Source organism: Myotis lucifugus, unplaced genomic scaffold, assembly GCF_000147115.1.
Source record: "Myotis lucifugus unplaced genomic scaffold, Myoluc2.0 scaffold_47, whole genome shotgun sequence".
NCBI classification, from domain to species: Eukaryota; Metazoa; Chordata; class Mammalia; order Chiroptera; family Vespertilionidae; genus Myotis; species Myotis lucifugus.
This window is the reverse complement of record NW_005871095.1, coordinates 1903250-1922168: the sequence shown is the minus strand read 5'-3', so window position 1 is coordinate 1922168 and position 18919 is coordinate 1903250. Positions and strand designations below refer to the sequence as shown.

The window sequence follows — 18919 nt, the reverse complement described above, 5'->3', positions numbered from 1 at the left end:
CTTTATTTGCAACAATCAAAATAAAAAAGGACTGTGCTGGACCTTCTTCCTATCTTCTCAGATTACAAATTTCAAATCCTATATAATAATCCTATATAATAAAAGGATAATATGCAAATTGTCTCCTCCACTGGGAGTTCGACTGTAGTTTGACAGGGGTCGGGGCCAGCCTGCCAACCACCCACAGCCCCTCCCCCGGCCAGCCCAATGGGTCCTGATCATGGCAGGGCAGGCCGGCCAGATCACACCCATGCACAAATTAATGCACTCGGTTTCTAATCCTATCTAATAAAGAGGGAATATGCTAATAGACCTTCACAACTTCACAAAGATGGCAGTGCCCACAGCCAATAAGGAGGGAATATGCTAATTGACTGTCACACCCTCAAAGATGGTGGTGCCCACAGCCACAAGATGGCCAGCAGGGGAGGGCAGTTGTGGGCAATCAGGCCAGCAGGGGAGGGCAATTAGGGGTGACCAAGCCAGCAGGGGAGGGCAGTTGGGGGCGATCAGGCTGGCAGGGGAGCAGTTAGGTGTCAACCAGGCTTGCAGGGGAATGGTTAGGGGATGATCAGGCTGGCAGGCAGAAGTGGTTTGGGGCAATCAGGCAGGCAGGCAGTCTAACGGTGGGAGCCAGCAGTTCCGGATTGTGAGAGGGTGCAGGCTGGGCTGAAGGGCACCCCCACCTGTGCACAAATTTTGTGCACTGGGCTTCTAGTACTTTAATAAAATGGTAGACATTTTGAAGATGTAAAGTTTTGATTTTGTTCCTGAGTCTGAGATGATGCCAGATTAACTAAAAGGAAGCATCCCATACTGCAGACTTATGTGCAGGAGCCTTCCATGCAGAGCCAGAGGATGAAGCCATGCAAGGGATGAGATCTCTCAGGGAGAGAGTGCAGGGTGGAAAGTGTAGAGGACAAAGGATGAACCTTTAGTGTAGGTCCACAGTTTGGTGGGAGGAAAAAATTAAGCAAAGGAGACTAAAAAAATTTTTTAAATCAAAAAGCAAAGGAACTAGCACTGTAAAAGAGACCAATGTTGTCATGTGGCGAGGCTGAAGACACTGATAGCTGGAACTGGACCTCAGGAATGGTAACGTGATGTCTGAGAAACAGTTCCATTAGCGTGGTGAAGACAGAAGCTGAACCTGATGAGTTAAGCAACTGAGTAGGAGGTTAACAAAGAAAAATAAGGGTTTGAATACCAAGCACTACAGCAAGCCTGGCATAGAAATAAAAGAGAAGACAGAATCCCTCGGGAGCCCAAGCAGAGAGAATAGTCTCAGACCAGAGGAGACATCTGGAATGATATGTGAAATCAAGAGAAAAGAACCTAGTGGGGAACAATAGTTTGGAGATTCTAGAATGAAAAGGAATAATTTAGGCAACTGCCCACAGGAAACGAGAATGGAGGGGATCTGGAATGAAGGTAGTCAGTTATGCTTGGAAGGAAGGGGTATGATGGTGATAAAGCCATGTGATGATAGAGCCACTTTGATATGAGACAGTGAATGAGGCAGCTCCTGCAGTTTTCTCAACAAAATAGGGGGCAGCTTCCTGTGGAAAACTGAGGGTGAGGTGATCTCCAAAGCTGAAGAAGAATACAGGGGCCGTCCAGGCCAATGCACTTTGGGCGAAAGGATTTAGGTTTGCTGAATGCCAGTGGAGGCCCTGCTGACTGAATAGACCCCTGGGGGAGCTCTGTGACTTCCCCAGACACTCCTATGTCCTAGGAGTGGGAGTAAAGGAAGCTTGTAATGAAGACAGATCTGGGACAAGGTCAAGGGAGGTAGAAACCTGGGATTCTACCGAGCATTACCCACTGTGGGGTCTCAGCAACTGCTGGATCTACAGAGCAGTGTTTGAAAGCTGAGCAGAGTAAGAAGACGGCTTCGATTCAGAAGATGTTCCCAGCTGCTTAACATTATAGAGAAAGTATATCATGTGTTGCCTCTGCATGCACTCTTCTTCCTTGCAGTTTAACACTGTACATCTTGAGAGTGGTTCCCAACCCCTTCCCACCTTCAGTGGTGTGCCTGCCAATGCTCAGACAGCATTCCTCTGCCAAGTTCTTACAGGGTTCCCACACTCTCTGCCAGTCTTTGTATTCATTCCATCTTCTCCTCAAAACTGTGAACCGTGGCGGTATGGACTTTGTTTTCCTCTGATTCCATAGCTTTGGGACACTGAATCTAGCCACTGAATGAATCATCTTGCATTTATTACTTGGAAGTTCAGGAAATACCTTTCTATGCAGGCAGAAGATGAAAATCACAAGACCTGAGATGTTATCTCGTCAGTCCCTTTGTTTTATAGGTGAAGAAGCCAAAACCCAGAGAGGTCGACTTTGAGTCCTTGAGACCAGGCGTTTGCTTGTTTTTAACACAGCCTCCCAGGGACATTTCACTCCCCTCTGTCTGGTTTGGCTCTACTCAGGTACTGCACCGCTCACCACTCAGAACTTAACATAGCTCAGTGGGAATCTGAGTAAGACCCACAGGACCACTCAGAACTGGAAATGGGATGCCAGAACCACAGGCTGGAGATGCCCCTTGAGAAGGAAAATGACCCAAATGGAAGAAGTTCTGAGCAAGATGGTGGCCAGTGTGTGCAAATGAGTGGCCTGATAAGAAGGTGATCAAACTTTGAGATGCTAGAGTTCCAGGAAATAAGGTACTGAGAGGTTTAAGACACTTCTCTACTTATTTGACAGTTTGATAAAAGGCCAGGAATGGCTGCTGTATATTTACTGTCCTATATAGTAATTTGTGTGTCTTACCATTATTCTTCCAGTCATTCATACTCCATTTACATATATTTTATGTAATTCATAAATTCCTACAAACAGGCAGTGCAACTAGAATCATCAAGTTTTATTCTCTAGAGCAGCTGTTCTCAACCTGTGGGTCACAACCTCTTTGGCGGTCGAACGACCCTTTCACAGGGGTCACCTAAGACCATCCTGCATATTAGATATTTACATTACGATTCATAACAGTAGCGACATTACAGTTATGAAGTAGCAACGAAAATAATTTTATGGTTGGTCACAACATGAGGAACTGTATTTAAAGGGCCAGAAGGTTGAGAACCACTGCTCTAGAGCCTTAACTCTGTTTTCACTAAAAACACAAACATGCCAATATGTTGTTTATTTTTCTATGTCATTCTCTTATAAATTTTTAAGAAAAATGTCTCTTGAATGTGAACTATCTTGTACCCTACTTATTATTTTAAACTGACTAAAATAAATACTTATAGTTACATTTATAAGTGTTTGTTTAGCTGTGCTGTTTTATTTGCCATTTATTTTAGGTGGATTGTGTTCTTCTGGCCTCAAGAGTCCTCCAAATTTAATAACAGCACTGTTTGTATACATTCTGTGGGGCTTGAGGAAATGAAAAGAACTCATTTGTTGATTCGGTATCTTATTTGGCTCAGGCTGCTATATCAAGAATGCCACAGATTGGGGGGTTTAAACAACAAACATTCATTTCTCACAGTTCTAGAAGCTGGAAAATCCAAGATCAAGACACTGGCAGATTTGGTGTCTGATGAGAGCCCACTATCTGGCTCATAGATGGCATCCTTTACCAGTATGATTGCATGGTAGAAGGGTTGAGGGAGCTCTCTGGGTCTCTGTTATGAGGACACTAATCTCATTCATGAGGGCCCCACCCTCATGACCTCATCACCTCCAAAAGACTCCACCTCCCTTCATCACACAGGGAATTTGGGCTTCGACATATGAATTTGGGGAGACACAAACATTCAGTCCATAGCATTCACTTTAGTCAAGAGATAAATTTAAAGAAATTATTCCTGTCCCTAATCCACCTCTCATGAGGATACATGATTCAATTAAAAATTTAATGTTACTCCTGATAGAAACAAAGAGGTGTGCTTCCCAACTCCCAGCCTGAAGTAGTATATCATGGAAAAGTCAAATGGAAAAAGATTAAGCACCCAGCACAGCTGGGTAGAGAATGTTCAATCCATTTTAGTTGGGGAATGTAAAACTTTACATTAGGAGACCCTGAAAGATGACCCATCAGACACCATTCTTTTTAGATGCATGAGGGGATGGAAACCCAGAAATGAAGACTTTGAAGATCTTAGTCAATTATTATGACGTCTTAACAGTAGCTATGATGATAACATGAGATTTATGTCCTCTAATTGTGACATATTTCCCAATCTCATTTATCTTTTTTGTTGTTGTTGTTAATCCTCACCCAAGGATATTTTTCCATTAATTTTTAGAGAAAATGGAAGGGAGAGTGAGAGACAGAGAGAGAGAGAAACATTGATGTGAGAGAGACACATCGATTGGTTGCCTCCTACACAGGCCCCAACCAGGACTGGGGATCGAGCCTGCAACCAAGATACATGCCCTTGACTGAAATGGAACCCTGTGCCCTTCAGTCTGCAGGCCAAAGATCTATCCACTGAACCAAACCAGCTAGGGCACATTGAACTTCTTATTTAGTTACCCTCACTCAATTTATAAATGCTTAAGGAAAACAAATGATTGCCCCAATGGTGAAATTACATCAAAGCTAAGAAAAGCAGTTCTGGAGGTTCAGCCAGGCCCTCTTCTGAGTCTGTTACATAACCTGGGAAAAATCACCCAACTTTGCCTCATCTTCTCCACCTGAGAAGAGAGTACTCCACTGCTCTGCATTGACTGTGAAAGAGCTTGCTATTCACACACATGGCCAACAGAAAATACTACATTTTTCAAGTAAATTAAAAGGTCCTAACTATCACATGGGTGTGGAGTTTCAAGCTCAAATCTATTACAGTCTTGGGCTGAAAGAGAAAATTTAAAAGTAAATACCTTTAGCAATAAAAACAGGTGTACAACCGAAGAGAAGGAGAAAGAAAAGTGTGATTAAAACAAAAGTAAAAACTTTAAAATAATAAAGTTCAACCTTGATACTTAAAAAAATGTTTTTTTTTCTAAGTAGGTGAGTTAGGTTTGGTAGTCCACTGGAATTTTTGTCACTGTTCTTAGAAAAGCAGTAGTAACTGGGAATGTCTGGCAGTAGCCTCCTCTCCAGCTGAGGCCTGCACCTGGAACACAGATCACTGCTCCACGTGCTAACTCAGCAGGCCAGCCTCTTGGCTCAAGGGGCATCTACCCAGGTTGGACTGAGATTATATAACAGGAAGGTCCCCATGGAGCCTGGACAGGCCCTGGCTGGCCCTGGTTCATGCTCCTCCTTTTCCCCTGAGCTCTGAAATACGGAAGCATCTGTCAGTCTAGGCAGGTGTCCTCACACCGCTGGCAGGGAAACAGGCAGCTAGTCTGGAAAGATGGGAGTAAAAAGTAACACAGCAGGCAGGCCATGGTCTGGTGGGTTCACGAAGAGGAGAGAGACAGACTCAGAGGACTGAAGAATCCCCCAGCGCTAACTTAATCTCCTGGTCCAAGAGAAACATGTGGAGATCTTTTTGCTGCTCAAATGGTTCCCATGGGAGAGCAAGTCTGATAAACAATTTTGGTAACTGATTTCTCTCCAAGTGCTAAATATGCTTCCATATTTCATGAAAGCCTGCTCTGGAGTCAGTCCTGACTCGGAGAAACCTCCTGTGAAGCCAGCACAAAGGCCTTTATTTCATTCCGTCTCATATCTAAATATTCTATTTCTCTGACCCAAGCCTTTCTTTCTCTGTTGTTTGGCACACGTGCCCCCTGCGTCCATCTGCATCCTGACTGTGCACCTCACTCGGCGAGGGTTAGGCTTTCTGAACTTGGGTGGTCCAATGTAGAGCAAACAGCAAAAAGTGAGAACTAGTGACGGAGGCGGGAAACAAGGCTCTGATGTCACTAGCAGGCAGTGTCCCCTTGATAATGTGAATGGGCTGCCAAGAGGGTGTCTACAATCAGAAGGCTGACAGTCACTGATTCTTGAAGCCACCTCTAATTTTAACCTTTCCCTTATGGGATCAGATGTGTCCATGTTCTGGACACATCTGATCCGATAGGGGTTCCTTACTCATGTTGATTTCCTGGCTTTGCCTATTTGAGGTGTGAAAGGTATCTTAGGCTTTGCAAACACGTGCCCACTTCCTGCAGAGAATGCACAGGTTGATTCCTGTATGTCAGCTGTCGGACACTCCCTGTGCTGTGTCTCTCCCAGTCCAGCATTGGGAGAGCCTACTTTACCATATTGCCTCCTGGAAGATCGGGAGCAAAGAAGGCTGCAATTGTGATGAAGGCTAAAGAGTGCCCAGCAAAAGCTTTGCCATTCAACTGGCCAACCACCAGCACCAAGACAGGCCAGTAAAACACATCCATGCGGAGTTGTCCTCTTTATTATAAGCATTTAGCTTACTGGAATAAATAGGAGAATATCCATCGGCAAAGTAAAGCATTTTACAAAACCCATTAGAAAGAGATGGGTAGCTGGGATATAGGCTTCCTATTTTCAAATCAATTTTTTATAAAAATGAAAACTAATTTTCAAGGGCAAGATATTATAGCAGAAGAAAATCTTCTCCTAAGAAAAGACGTAATTGTTTACAATGATCAAATGTCCATGCTATTAGTATGACCCGTGGCCTGGGCTCCATCGGAGGATCCCCTGAAGCAGAGGCTGGAGATCGTAGCAGTGCTAAGAGGAAAGAGTCCTAAGCTTTTATAAGGAGAAAAGCTGTGTGCCCAAACTTGGCTTTTTCCACAGAGAAAACAAACTTTGCAGCACCCTTCCTTCATCAGAGTTACTGTATGGTAGGCTATGAGATGGACAAGCCAGTTGGTACAAGACACAGACTTCTTGCTTATAATCATGACCTTCCCCCCTTGATGCTACCATCTTTCTCTATAGGACATAAGGAGAGCATGACAGGAGGAGGGAGCAGAGGAAATAACATTTCACTTCAGCTCCCTAATCCTACTCTTTGCTTAAGCCGATGTCAGACCTACAGGCCACCAGGGGCAGGCCAGGGGTTGCAGCTAACCGCCAAGAGATGGGGCATAGGCCAGCAACAAGAACTGCACGGCAGTGTCCCCGAAGGCCATTTCCCTGTCATGCACTCTTACGTTAATGCACGCTAGTGTCAGAGTCCCCTGGATAGTCCCAGGCCGAATGTAGTCTCTGAGTCAAAAGGATGGGCTGCCAGGTAATCCTTGTATTCGCCATCGAGCAGCTGGGCAGCGTTCCTGGCAAACCAGCAGTCTATCTGCTCCTCCCCGTTGTAGATTTTCCTCTGCTTCCAGACCACCGGGACCTGGTGCCCTTTCACCTTCAGGACCGTTTCAGACTTCTCATCTGCCTTTGGGAATGAAGGACTAGTGGTGTTCTTGCTGAGCCCAGCAGGCTCCTCTGTGAGTCTGGCATCCTGGTTCAGGAACTGACCTGAATGGACAAGAGAAGCATCAGGTCTAAGTAGAGTGCAGGCTACATCATGTAGGAAAAAAATCTGACATCAATTCAGGCCTTCAGTGACCAGCAAATGCACATGTGGTACCCAGAGGAAGGGGACTCATGATGTCAGAGATTGACTCCTAGCTGGACTCTGCCAGAAACCACTCACGCCTTCTCCAGCGTAAGTGATAGAACACGTGTTTGGGGGCATATGGAGAGGAGAGACCTGAGGTTTTATAAGGATCAGCCTCCACATCTGGAAGCTGCCCTCTTGCTGACACTGGAAAGCTGCCTAACCAGTGAACAGAGAGAACCAGAGTCTCTTACTGAGCTGGGAGGGCAAGAAGAGGGGCAGGTAAAGAGGGAAGAGTTAGGCCTCCCCCTCTTTCCTCCCTGGTCCTAGCACCCTCCATACTAGGTTTGTGGACTGTACTGGGCCAAGGGTGTGTACAGCAGTCAGTTCAGTTGGTTCCTGAGACACATCATCAGAATTCCCCAGGTCAAGTGAGGACGTCGCTAAGGCCAAGGATGCTGGTCTGTGTCTTTAGAGGGAGCTCACACTTGGCAGGCAGGCACTGCAGAAATGCGTGCAGCTCAAGTGCCAGGAAATCCTGCTTTCTAAACCGAGCCCGGCAGCGCTGGCTCTTCACTTGTGGGCCAGGAGCCCGCACGAAACTGCACGTCGAAGAAAGCCAGTAAATGGACAGCCTGCTGCTGCTCACGCAGTGTGGGTGGCTGCTGTGGGAGAAACGCCATGGCGCACGGGTGCTGGGCTGTGGACTGCCCCTTCTTTGTATCTTCTTGCTGAGAATGAGGAACCAGAGGATTACTCCCAATTTCTTTGCTCACTTTCTCAGAAGGCCAGTGATAATTCGTTTATAAAGCCCACTCCTATTCCAGAAAGTCATGAGGAGGCAAGAAATACAACTTTTGTGATATGTGTAAAGACCAGCTTCCCACTGAATGTCTCCATCAAGCTGACACTATTGGCAGCACCAGCTTCATTCAGAGCCGAGTGCTCTCCTCGGACCCCGCGGGAAGAGCAGCTGCTTACCTAACAGTCCATGGCAGTTGCCGGAAAGGCCTTTGCTGCTGGAGATGTAGAAACCCAGGTGGTCTCGCTGGTAGGGGGCTGGCTTTTTGTAGAGGTGAATGAGGATGACGAAGGCAATGGTGCCCTGGATGGTGACGGTGACGTTGGCATTGGCAGACACGGACACCTCTAGCCCCCGGCTCCCCACTACCATGCTCTGGTTGCAGGGGAGGACCAGCCTGTCCCCGCCATCCAGGATGACCCTGTGCGGCGTGATCTCCAGGTATGACCTCTCGGGCTTGTTGACGAGGATGGTGATGGTGCGGAAGTAAGTGCGTTGCTTCTTGTGGCCGTTGGGAGGAGCCGGGGCCCCGATTAACGCTCCATTCACCGTCACACCTGAAGGCAGAGGAGAAGAGAGCAATGGTTAGAAAAACTATCCTACTTTCATGCCAAAGGCATCTGATCAAAATTTCCCTCCTCCTCTGGCCTTATCTTTGTAGCTCTCGTACCATGAACTTTCACTTTCAAGTAGAGGCCACTCAATGCCTGCTGAATGAATGAAGAAATGAGTGAATGTATGAAGTTAGGAGGGAATTTCTTTCCCATGTTTGACCAGTATCTCGGGGGAGGGGAAGGATGATGTAGGTTTGGGTCAAGATATAATAAGGATTAACAGATTGTTTGTGTTCATTCTGGTATTTCTTTCATTCTGGCTGTAGGGACAAAGAGACATACAGAATTTCTTATCTACCAGTTGCCACTGATCCTGATTTGGAGATGCTGTGATGCCACTGAGCAGTGTGGTATAATGCAGAGGTTAGAATTATGCTTAGTCCACAACTCGAGTTCTTCCACCTTCTAGGTGTGCACCTCCGGACCAGTCACTTTAAAACACTGAGCCTCAATGTCCTCATCTATAAAAGGGGGTATGAGGTTCACAGGAGGTGGCATATGTGCCAGCTGCCAATGGCCAGCAAATAGAACTCTTTTTTTTTTCACTTCGCCATCATGAACACACAGCAACTTTACTAGACCCGAGTGAGGCGTGTGAGCCACACCCCTAGCAATCGGTGCTGTCCAGACAGATGGCAATTCTCCATCAGATGTCTGGGGCTGAATTAGATCATGTACATTAAGTGTATTTTGCTTTCAGCAAAGAGGTAATTTGCAGTAATAAAATATTGCTATATAATTAACTCTTATTTTCTCTGCTTTGAGGATAATCTTCCCCTACATCTTGACTAGCAACTTCTTGGACATCCCAGGAGAAAACTGCTTTCTCTGGGCCAAGGGGTAGGGGAAAGGAAATAGCTCAGCATGAGCGGAGATCAAGTACTTCCGCCTTCAAGCTTTTTCCACTGAGCTTCCCATCCTGGACCCACACTGAACACAGGAATGAGAGAATGGCTCAGGGATAGGAGGGGGAGGCACGGCACTTCCAGGGAGGGGCACAGTTAGGCCCTATCTCACTCCTGAGCCTTTTGAGTTACAAAAAAGCTGAGAATTGCTAGGAAGGCCTGAAGAGAGCAAGGTGAGTGAGGAGCCTAAAATCAAACATTACATAACTCCATCACTGGTGTCATCCTGCTGTGGGGCCCTCTGTCACCTAGCCTTCCAAGAAACTGAGGAATTTTCTTAGAACTGAGAAATGCCAGAATGTTTACTGCAAAGCTTGTCCTCAAAAGTCGGGCTGCGTGGCTGTCCATATGCCATCCTGAGGCACTGTTACCTGCATGTAGAAAGAAGCTTTCTGTTGTTATTGTTAATTATAATCCTCACTGGAGGGCATGCTTATTGATCTTAGAGAGAGCAGAAGAGAGGGAGGGAGGGAGAGAGAAAGAAAAACATTGACGTGAGAGAGAAACATCGACTGTTGCCTCCTGTACGCCCCCTGACTAGGGATCGAATCTGAAATCCTGGTATGTGCCCTGACTGAGAATGGAACCCAAAACCTTTTGGTGCACAGAACGACACTCCAACCAACTGAGCCACATGGGCCAAGGCCGAGAGGAGCTTTTTATATACCAATCTCTTTTACGTGGTCCCTCTAGGAAACAAAGGGGATCAGAGCCATTCTTACACCCACATTCTCTGCATACAAAGCCGAGTAATTAACATGGGGCTTAACATCTTAGTCACGGAGGAGCTGAGGTAAATGAATTTAGAACATCGCACCAGCACAGTTTTTGAATGGAAAGACATAATAACAATAATATATCATGAATTCGTACAGCACTTGTTTATTTTCAAAACAACTTCCGTTTCATTATTTAATTAAGTCTCTACAATAGGCTGGTGAGACCAGTACATGAGTATCACTGTTTTACAGGAGAGACAACAAGAACTCTCTAGTTGAGTAGCCAAGGCCACAAAATTAGTTAAGACAGAGAGCAGGGTTTCCAAGGCATGTCTTCCTGCCTCCAAGCCCAGCACACAGTCTAATTCCTTTAATCATCAACAATCCTCACTGAGCATCTGTGAGGAGCCCCTAATATATACATCCATCTTTGGAACAGAGGAGACCTGATGTTTACCTGCCTCTTGCACAGAAGCCACAATGGAGGGCAGAACTTACCAGAGTCCGCGTGATCAGAGACCAGCCTTAGGATGTCCCCGGGCTGCCCATCAATGTTGAAGCAGACAGTGAGCTTGCTCAAGGGGAAATCCACGACAAAATGGGGGTCTCCATCCGCTGCAGAGCAGGAAAACACAGGAGAAAACAGAAAGAAAAGACACTTACTGAGTGCCTTCCCTGTGTAATACTCTTTTATATTTTCCCAGGAATTACTTATTTGATTCTTCTGTCAATGATCCTGAATGTCCAAATGAGCAAGATGTCTGGGAGGTGAAGTCACTCACCAAAGTTACACAGTTGGTACACAGTAAAGTAAGGATTTGAACTCAGGTCCCCTAAATTCAAATATAATGCTCCCTTTCACCACACCTTGGCCAAACACAGACAACTAAGCTTTGAGAGGTAAGTGGGAAACAGAAATGAAAGAGGGTTATTGCCATACTAGACGCCCAGTGCACCAATTCATGCACCAGTGGGGTCCCTTGGCCTGGCCTGCGGGATCAGGCTGAAACCGGCTCTCTGACATCCCCCAAGGGGTCCCAGATTGTGAGAGGGCACAGGGCAGGTTGAGGGACCCCACCGGTGCACATTCGAGGGGAGGAGGGACGCAGGATGTTGGCCAGCCAGGGAGGGACGGCGGGAGGGCTCCAAGGCATGTCCGGCCCGTCTCACTCTCATTCATTCCTGATCAGCTGGACCCCAGCAACAATCTAACATACCAGTCGGAGCATCTGCCCCTTGGTAGTCAGTGCACGTCATAGCAACTGGTCAACCGGTCAACTGTCTGCCTCCTGGTGGTCAGTATATGTCATAGTGAGTGGTTGAACTGCCTTAGCATATCATTAGCATATTACGCTTTGATTGGTTGAACAGATGACCAGACACTTAGCATATTAGGCTTTTATTATATAGGACACCCCTTCTATTATGGAGTCTGCTTTCTTCAATTTCCTGCATGACACCAATCATTTCCTTTCTCCTTTGACCACCAAGTGGAGAGTGCCATAGCACTAGGGACATTCATCGCGCCAGATGCACACAAGCCTTGCTTGACAGTAGTAACGACCAAGCCTAACAGAGGGCTGGTGACAAGTGAAGGACACAGAGTCATCAGGAACATAGCTAAGTGACAGTTCTCTGAGAGTTTCTTGGGCTCACACCACATCATTTCTCCTCAACTCATCCAAATCCCTTTATAAGGAAAGATGTTGCTTATCTCAAAAACTAGAGGAGAAAGTCATTACTCCACGTGCATCCAAGAGAAAGGTTTTCTTGCATCCCTCAAGCACATGTGTGTTCAGAGGAATTGCATTCTGTCCGCTGGAGACTGGGTTTCTTATCTACACAGCTCATCCTGAAGATGTAGGGACATGCACGTCCAGCACATCAGCAGCAAGACTTACAAAGAGATGTGCACATTTTAAGAATCCAACCCAGCCTTTGTGTTATTATCTCATCTGGATTTTTATTATAATTCCAGAGAATTGGTATTTTTTTCTATTCTCCCCTCTAAATCAGAGATTAAAAAATAATAAGGTAATTTTTGTAAAACACGCATGCTTCAGATCTCTAAAACAAATGTCTTTTAAATTCCACAATGATGAGACTATGAGTCTGCTACCCATCCTTCCATCGGGGCTGTTGCCAGGCTCCTGGGCCTGTTATCCACGGTGCTTATGTAACAGTTTAATGATGATCTTGGTTCTCAGAACTGCCTCACGCTGCCGGCTTGGGCTAAGAATATGGGTCCCGATGTCACATTTCTATGGAGCTAGTATTTTAACTGGCTTCAGGGCATTCCTGGTTGTCCACTTTCTAAACATATAAACTTGCAAATTACATACATTGTTTTCCTTACCTGATGTTCTGGAGACTTTAATTCTTGGGTTATATGGTTTCTTGAGAATAGATCCTATAAAAGAAAGGAAAATAGCAACCACTGTTATTCATTAAAGAGGATGAAGTGAGGGGTACAGAGAGGAGAGTATTGAGATGAATAAATATAGCTTTCAGATACATTCGTAGCAATTTAAAAACATCACCTGTTGTTTTTTGTTTCCCCACAGAGATATCTTGCTTTTTTCAGGTTGGACCAAATGCTTAAAAGAGAAACAACTCTATAATCTAGGCACAATAAACATTCAAACTTTGGTCATCAGTATTCCTGCATTCCTTGTCTTAAATGGTGATCAAGGGGTAAAAGTAAAAACGATTATTTTGTCATTGTGTGATCCTTTGTGTATTCAGAGCTCTCAAACATATAGTATCTTGTTTGACACCCTCAGCAACTTTGAGGGATGATTTAAAGGAGCTTGGCCTCACAACACACAAATGAAGTGCAACATGTGGAAGCTTAATTACTTTATGCTTTTATAAATTAGATAATAGTCTTTTTGTCTGTGATTTCTGTGCATATACTGGGGGGAATATTCCATGTTAATTCAGGTATAGTTATAGCAGGAGGGGAAAAAGTACACTTGTTTAATGGTCCAGAATTTCAGATTTGCAGGATGAAAAAGTTTTGGCGATCAGTTTCGCAACATCAATATACTGAATGCTACTGAACTGTACACTTACAAATTGTTAAGAAGGTAAATTTTATGTAATATGTTTTTGTACCATACTTAAAAAAGAAAACAACAATAGGAAAATGCAAAAATGTAAAAAGAAATTAGAATCCAGTGTCTATTGCTATGTGTGTAAACACAATCCATAAAGCAGCAGGCAAAAATAAATAATCAGTTAAAGAATAACCTAAAAGTAAATTAATTTCTACAAATAAAATAACATTAATATCTTATTTCAAATTGTCTGTATTAACAAAATTATGCCCCTCTTCACTAACTTTTGCCCCTCACAGAAATTAAAGATCAAAGTATCTCAGTGTTTCTATGTGTCCCTATCTTTCCCGCACTGGTCCCGGGCCAGCAGGACCCGGGAGAATCGGGCAGACCACAGGGAAGCAACTTCTCGATTTGGATGGCTGCTGTGAGAAGCCTTGGTGAGTGGCAGCTGCCACAGACACTCAAAAAAGAAAAAAGAAAGAAATAAAAACTCATCATAGCTTTAAGAAAACAAAGATTGTCTTGAGTACTAACTGACGCTTCAGGAAAATTCAATTCCAAATAATATTTTTTGAGCTATCAGTTGGTTATTTCTTCATGTGGCTATTTCATAGCATCACACAATTTGCTTTTCATCAAAACTAAAATTGTACTGGTTTTGCCAAGACAACCTCCACTCTTTCTAAAAAGGCAACACATCACTTTTAACCTCTATATTAGGGCCTGAACTTTTCAATAAATGTCTAGTTCTACATTCCTCAAGGGGAGGAATTGTAAACATTTGTTGAACTCTCATATGTGCCAAAGACTTTACACATTCAATGCTTGCAATGGCCCTTCAAGGAAGTTATTATCTACATTTTACAGGTGAGGGAATAGAAGCTCAGAGAGGTTCAGAAACTTGCTGAATCTCACACTGGTCAGGAGGGCTGGTGAGTTGAAAGGCAGCTTTCTGGATTCTAAACTTATGCTCTCTTCACCACACCTAGTGCTTCTCAGAGTTTTGTGGGGATTTTTATATATTTTTCTTGATTTCAGAGAGGAAGAGAGAGAGAGAAACATCAAGGATGAAAATCATTGATTGGCTGCCTCTTGCACACCCCCTAGTGGAGATCGAGCCCAAAATCCTGGCATGTTCCCTGACCAGGGAATCGAACCAGTGACCTCCTGGCTCATAGGTCAATGCTCAACAATCGAGTCACACCAGCTGGGCTCTTCTAAGAGTTTAGAGTGTGAGGAATAAATGAGACAGCATTTGCAGGTCCAGGGGTAACCTCAGTTCCCCCTCCTGAGGAGATGTGAACTTGACAGAAATTTAATGAAAATGTTACACGTTAAAAAAAAAAAAAAGCCATTTTCCACAAACAGATACTACTGAGAATACAATCCTCAGTTTTGGTTGAACTAATTTTCTTTTCCACTTCCTGTTCTCCTTGCTACTATTTCCCCCATCAAAATGTCACTGAGACTGATGACAGTTACTATTTAGCTTCTGAGTGACACGTATATAAAGGGTGAATTCTCTCAAGAATCAGGAAGTCAGTTCTCACCTATGTTCTCAGGAAACTTAGGAAGTAAATCCAGCATACACATAAAATTATATAACTCTGAAGTACTTAAATATGTGGAAAGGCACTCAAAGAGTGAACATTTGTCTATTTGTTCGTTCATCTCATTGCCTCCAATAATGACTGGCAAATGTTAGGCACTCAGTATTGATGATTGATAGTTGGATGAATTTCATCAGGCAACCTTTCTGAGACAACTGCCACCCTCTCTAATGTCTCTACAGAGATCCACAGTTTATAACAGAACAAACACAATAATTGAACACAGTCCCTGAAAACTAGGAACTGCATGTGGGGTTATTGCTTATAAAAATTGTAATACCACAGAATAAAACAGACTCCTGCTGAGAGGACCTTGCCTGAGACAAGTTAGAGTCTAAAACAGTTTTATTTTCAGAAAAGCTGTTTTGTCTCTCAGTATCGGGCAGATTTTTTAAAAAACTGTTTAACTGGTATAATATTTTAGAGGAGTGTATAAACAAATTGACAGCAACTAAAACAATTTTAATGACACATCCAGGAGCTCACATTCAAAATGACATTACTGGTAAGTTCTTTTTTGTGCGTGAATTCAAATTCTATGTTATGAGCCAAGTAGCAATGCTTTGTTCATGTTAATTCTTAGCAAATAATTTTTTAAATTTAGTTATGTTTTTCAAAACAGTTAAAACCCTAACACATGAGATTTTTGGACAAAGATACTGACACAATAATACTTCAGGAAGATATTACTATAGCCAACATATTGCAATAATTTCCTAAAGTGATTTCTGAGACAATAACCTAGATCTAATGTTAGTTACTGCCTTTTATGAATGTTATGATAATTTCAGCACAACTGCACTGGTGCTGATTCTGCCAGTAACCACAATTCACTAAAGCACTTGGCAATTCCACTCCCATCGGGGTCCACACAGATGGGCAGAAGGAAGTGTTAACATTCACTATACATCTTACTCACAGTCTCATTAACTTTGGCCTTTTCACTGTTTCAGTATCTCAGGAAAATGAGGATCCAAACATCAAGCTAACTTTCCACAAACTATTCACCCTAAAATTTGAACTATTTTTCTTTTTTAAAAAAATTATTATTATTTATTGCTTTAAATTTGAACTATTTTTCATCAGGAAATCAACTACCTTAAAAATCTACTTCCAGAAAACTTAACTGGATGCTAATCTAATGAAGCTATTAGTAAAGCCAGATACACAGAAGAAACAATAAAAATAGAAATGGAATAAATGGAACTCTAATACTGCCTGAAACTCTTACAGAGAGAAAAACAGAATTATAACAAACAGAAGGGACAAGTTAGGCTCCTACATTTGGCCATCCCTGGAGTCGGTTACCTGGCTGCAGGTTGGAGCCTTGCAGACTCTGCATCACTGTCTCAGGCCCTGTTGCAGCAGACATGCCATGGCTGTCCTCCAGCTTCCTTGTCTGCAGTGTGGATTTCTTCAACTTCATGGAGGTGAACGGGGTGAGGAAGCGAGAGTCCATGGCCAGAGCCTGGGCCTTCTGCCTCAGTCGCTCCTTCTCCTGCTCGTCGTCATTCTGCAGCCAGGAATTCAGCAGCTCCTTTACGGTCAGGTAGCTCCAGAGACGCTTGAGGTGGTTGGAGTCCTCCTCACCATCACCCTTGGGCCTGGCGCTTCCTATGACGTCATTCCCCACCTTCTGGGGCCCCACAGGCACATCTGTCTTCAGTATGACAAATTTACTGTTGCTAGCCCTGACTTCCACATGCAGTCGATCTATCTTCTTGTCCACCAGCTTCCCAGCAATGATGATCTCTGAGCCGTTGAAGTAGTTGGGGAAGAGGGTTCTGGTAACTTGCTCCACGATGCTGGGTGGGTAATCGATGTGGATGTCAGAGAGCAGAGGGGTCCTGATCTCATCATAGAACCTGGAGTAAAAGAAGAGAGAGAGAGAGTTAGGACCCAGCCCTGACTGCAGGCAGCACAGGTCCTAAAGGAAATGGTGGGCTGTTGGAGGGGTGACCTTAATCTTAGAAGCAATCAAATCCAACATTCTACCAGCAGAACAATGCTCATAAGAGGTTATGCAGCAGTAGCTTGAACACCACTGGTGATCAAGAACTGTGCCTCACTAAGCTTCCTCCTCTCTTTTCACTGCTCAGAGGAGGAGGAGGAACCTCCTTGTAGTAGATCACAGTCTTCTCCCTGAAATTTCCACCCACTGGTCTCACTTTTGCCTTTGGAGCAGCATAGCATGAATTAGCAAAATCTATCTTCAACACAATAGCCATTTAGAGGCGTGGCACACACTGCTCCTAGACGTCATCTCTATGCAATCTAATCAATTCCCAGTTTCATGAACTCTTCTTCAGGTGACATAATTTCAAGGTTCCCTAACCACTCTTGGTAACTTTCCTTTGTACACACCTAAGTTTCTCAAAGGGCCTCTTAAAACATTTTTCTTAGAACCAAACACATGTCACACTTTAATAAGCACATTATACTTGAGAAATCTGACCTTGACCGTGCCACTATGCTTTTGTGTAAAGCAGCATTTGCTTACATTAGCTTTTCTTCTAGTTATATCACAAGCTTGCTACTTTCTGCATAAAGAGACAATTAAAATCCCTTTCCAAAAATCTAAAAAGCATAGGCTGTGGCATTAGACTTCCACCTCAGCTATTTACTTGCTGTATGTCTTGGGACACATAACTTAACCTCTCTAAACTTCAGTTTCTTCCTCTATAAAATTGGAACATTAACAGTAACTACTTTGGTAGACTACTGTCTCTCCAGACCCAGTCTCCCCTTCTTTCATAATAAATCAGTTTTAATTTGATGATGCCCATCCAGCTACAAACTACATTTCTTAGCCTCTACTGTGGCCAAATATGGCCATGTTCTCCCCAATGGAATATGAGTGGAAGTGATATGCGTACCTTCTGTAATTCTTGCGTAAAATAGAATGGCTTGCTCTGGCTTTCTTCCCGCCCCCCCTTTTATTGCTGGAATACAGAAGTCACTGTGACCTCATTTCAACCTTGCAGTTAAGAACAACATCTAAGGGGTGTAGAGTGGTAAAATGGAAGGAACCTGAGTCTCTGAATAACCTCATGGAGCCAAAGTGAGCTGTCCAGACTATTACAGGAGAGAGTCATCTGCATGGCAGCTTAGCCTTTACCCTAACATACCCACTCCTAGGATTTCTGCCTGTAGAAATGTCTATCATATTATAAGTTCTCAATAAATGTTGGGTAGTGACAATATTTTTAGCAGTATGGCAGTGCAGTCAGTTTGTTTCAATGTACTGTACTTGCTTTTGCTTATGGACACATTATTTTTTAAAAATGCATTAGGTTCTCCCTCTTTTAATGTAGTTTTGAATGATTTTGAAAATGTGGGAAGCTAATCTGTGTTTTTATTTAAATCTTGACAAAAATGCTGGGTAAACAATGGTGGCTAGCTGCATCCCAAGGACCTATCTTTATTTTCCATCTTATAGACCTTTAATTAGATTTATCATTAATGAATGTTCTTTGATTATGGCTGTTAAACACCTATAAAGGTACCTAAAGCTCACTTTTTCTTTTAAGTATCTACAATTTATGCCACAAAGTGGATTAAAGCAATAGTGCTGAGCTGGGAGTCATCATGTCATTGAATCAACAGCAAAGTTATACCCCTTTTTGGCAATATGATATCAAAGGGAAGGCACTGAACTGAATTAGAAGACCTCACTTCTAGCTTCTTTTCCACCTCTCTCTCTCTCTCTCTCTCTCTCTCTCTCTATATATATATATATATATATATATATATATATAT

The 18919-nt window shown here is 43.6% G+C and overlaps 1 protein-coding gene across 1 annotated transcript in view; it reads right to left on the bottom strand.

Annotated features, from left to right (window-relative positions):
* Positions 1-6305: 6305 nt before the first annotated feature.
* Positions 6306-18919, bottom strand: part of ITIH5 (inter-alpha-trypsin inhibitor heavy chain family member 5) — an 82914-nt gene continuing 70300 nt past the window's right edge. Inside the window, exons 10-14 of the mRNA XM_006088407.3 lie at positions 16469-17025; positions 12845-12898; positions 10987-11103; positions 8430-8807; positions 6306-7366 (exon numbers count right to left, since the gene is read on the bottom strand). Of these exons, the coding sequence (XP_006088469.1) occupies positions 7068-7366; positions 8430-8807; positions 10987-11103; positions 12845-12898; positions 16469-17025 (1405 nt within the window). The 3' untranslated portion in view covers positions 6306-7067. The remainder of the gene's footprint in view (positions 7367-8429; positions 8808-10986; positions 11104-12844; positions 12899-16468; positions 17026-18919) is intronic.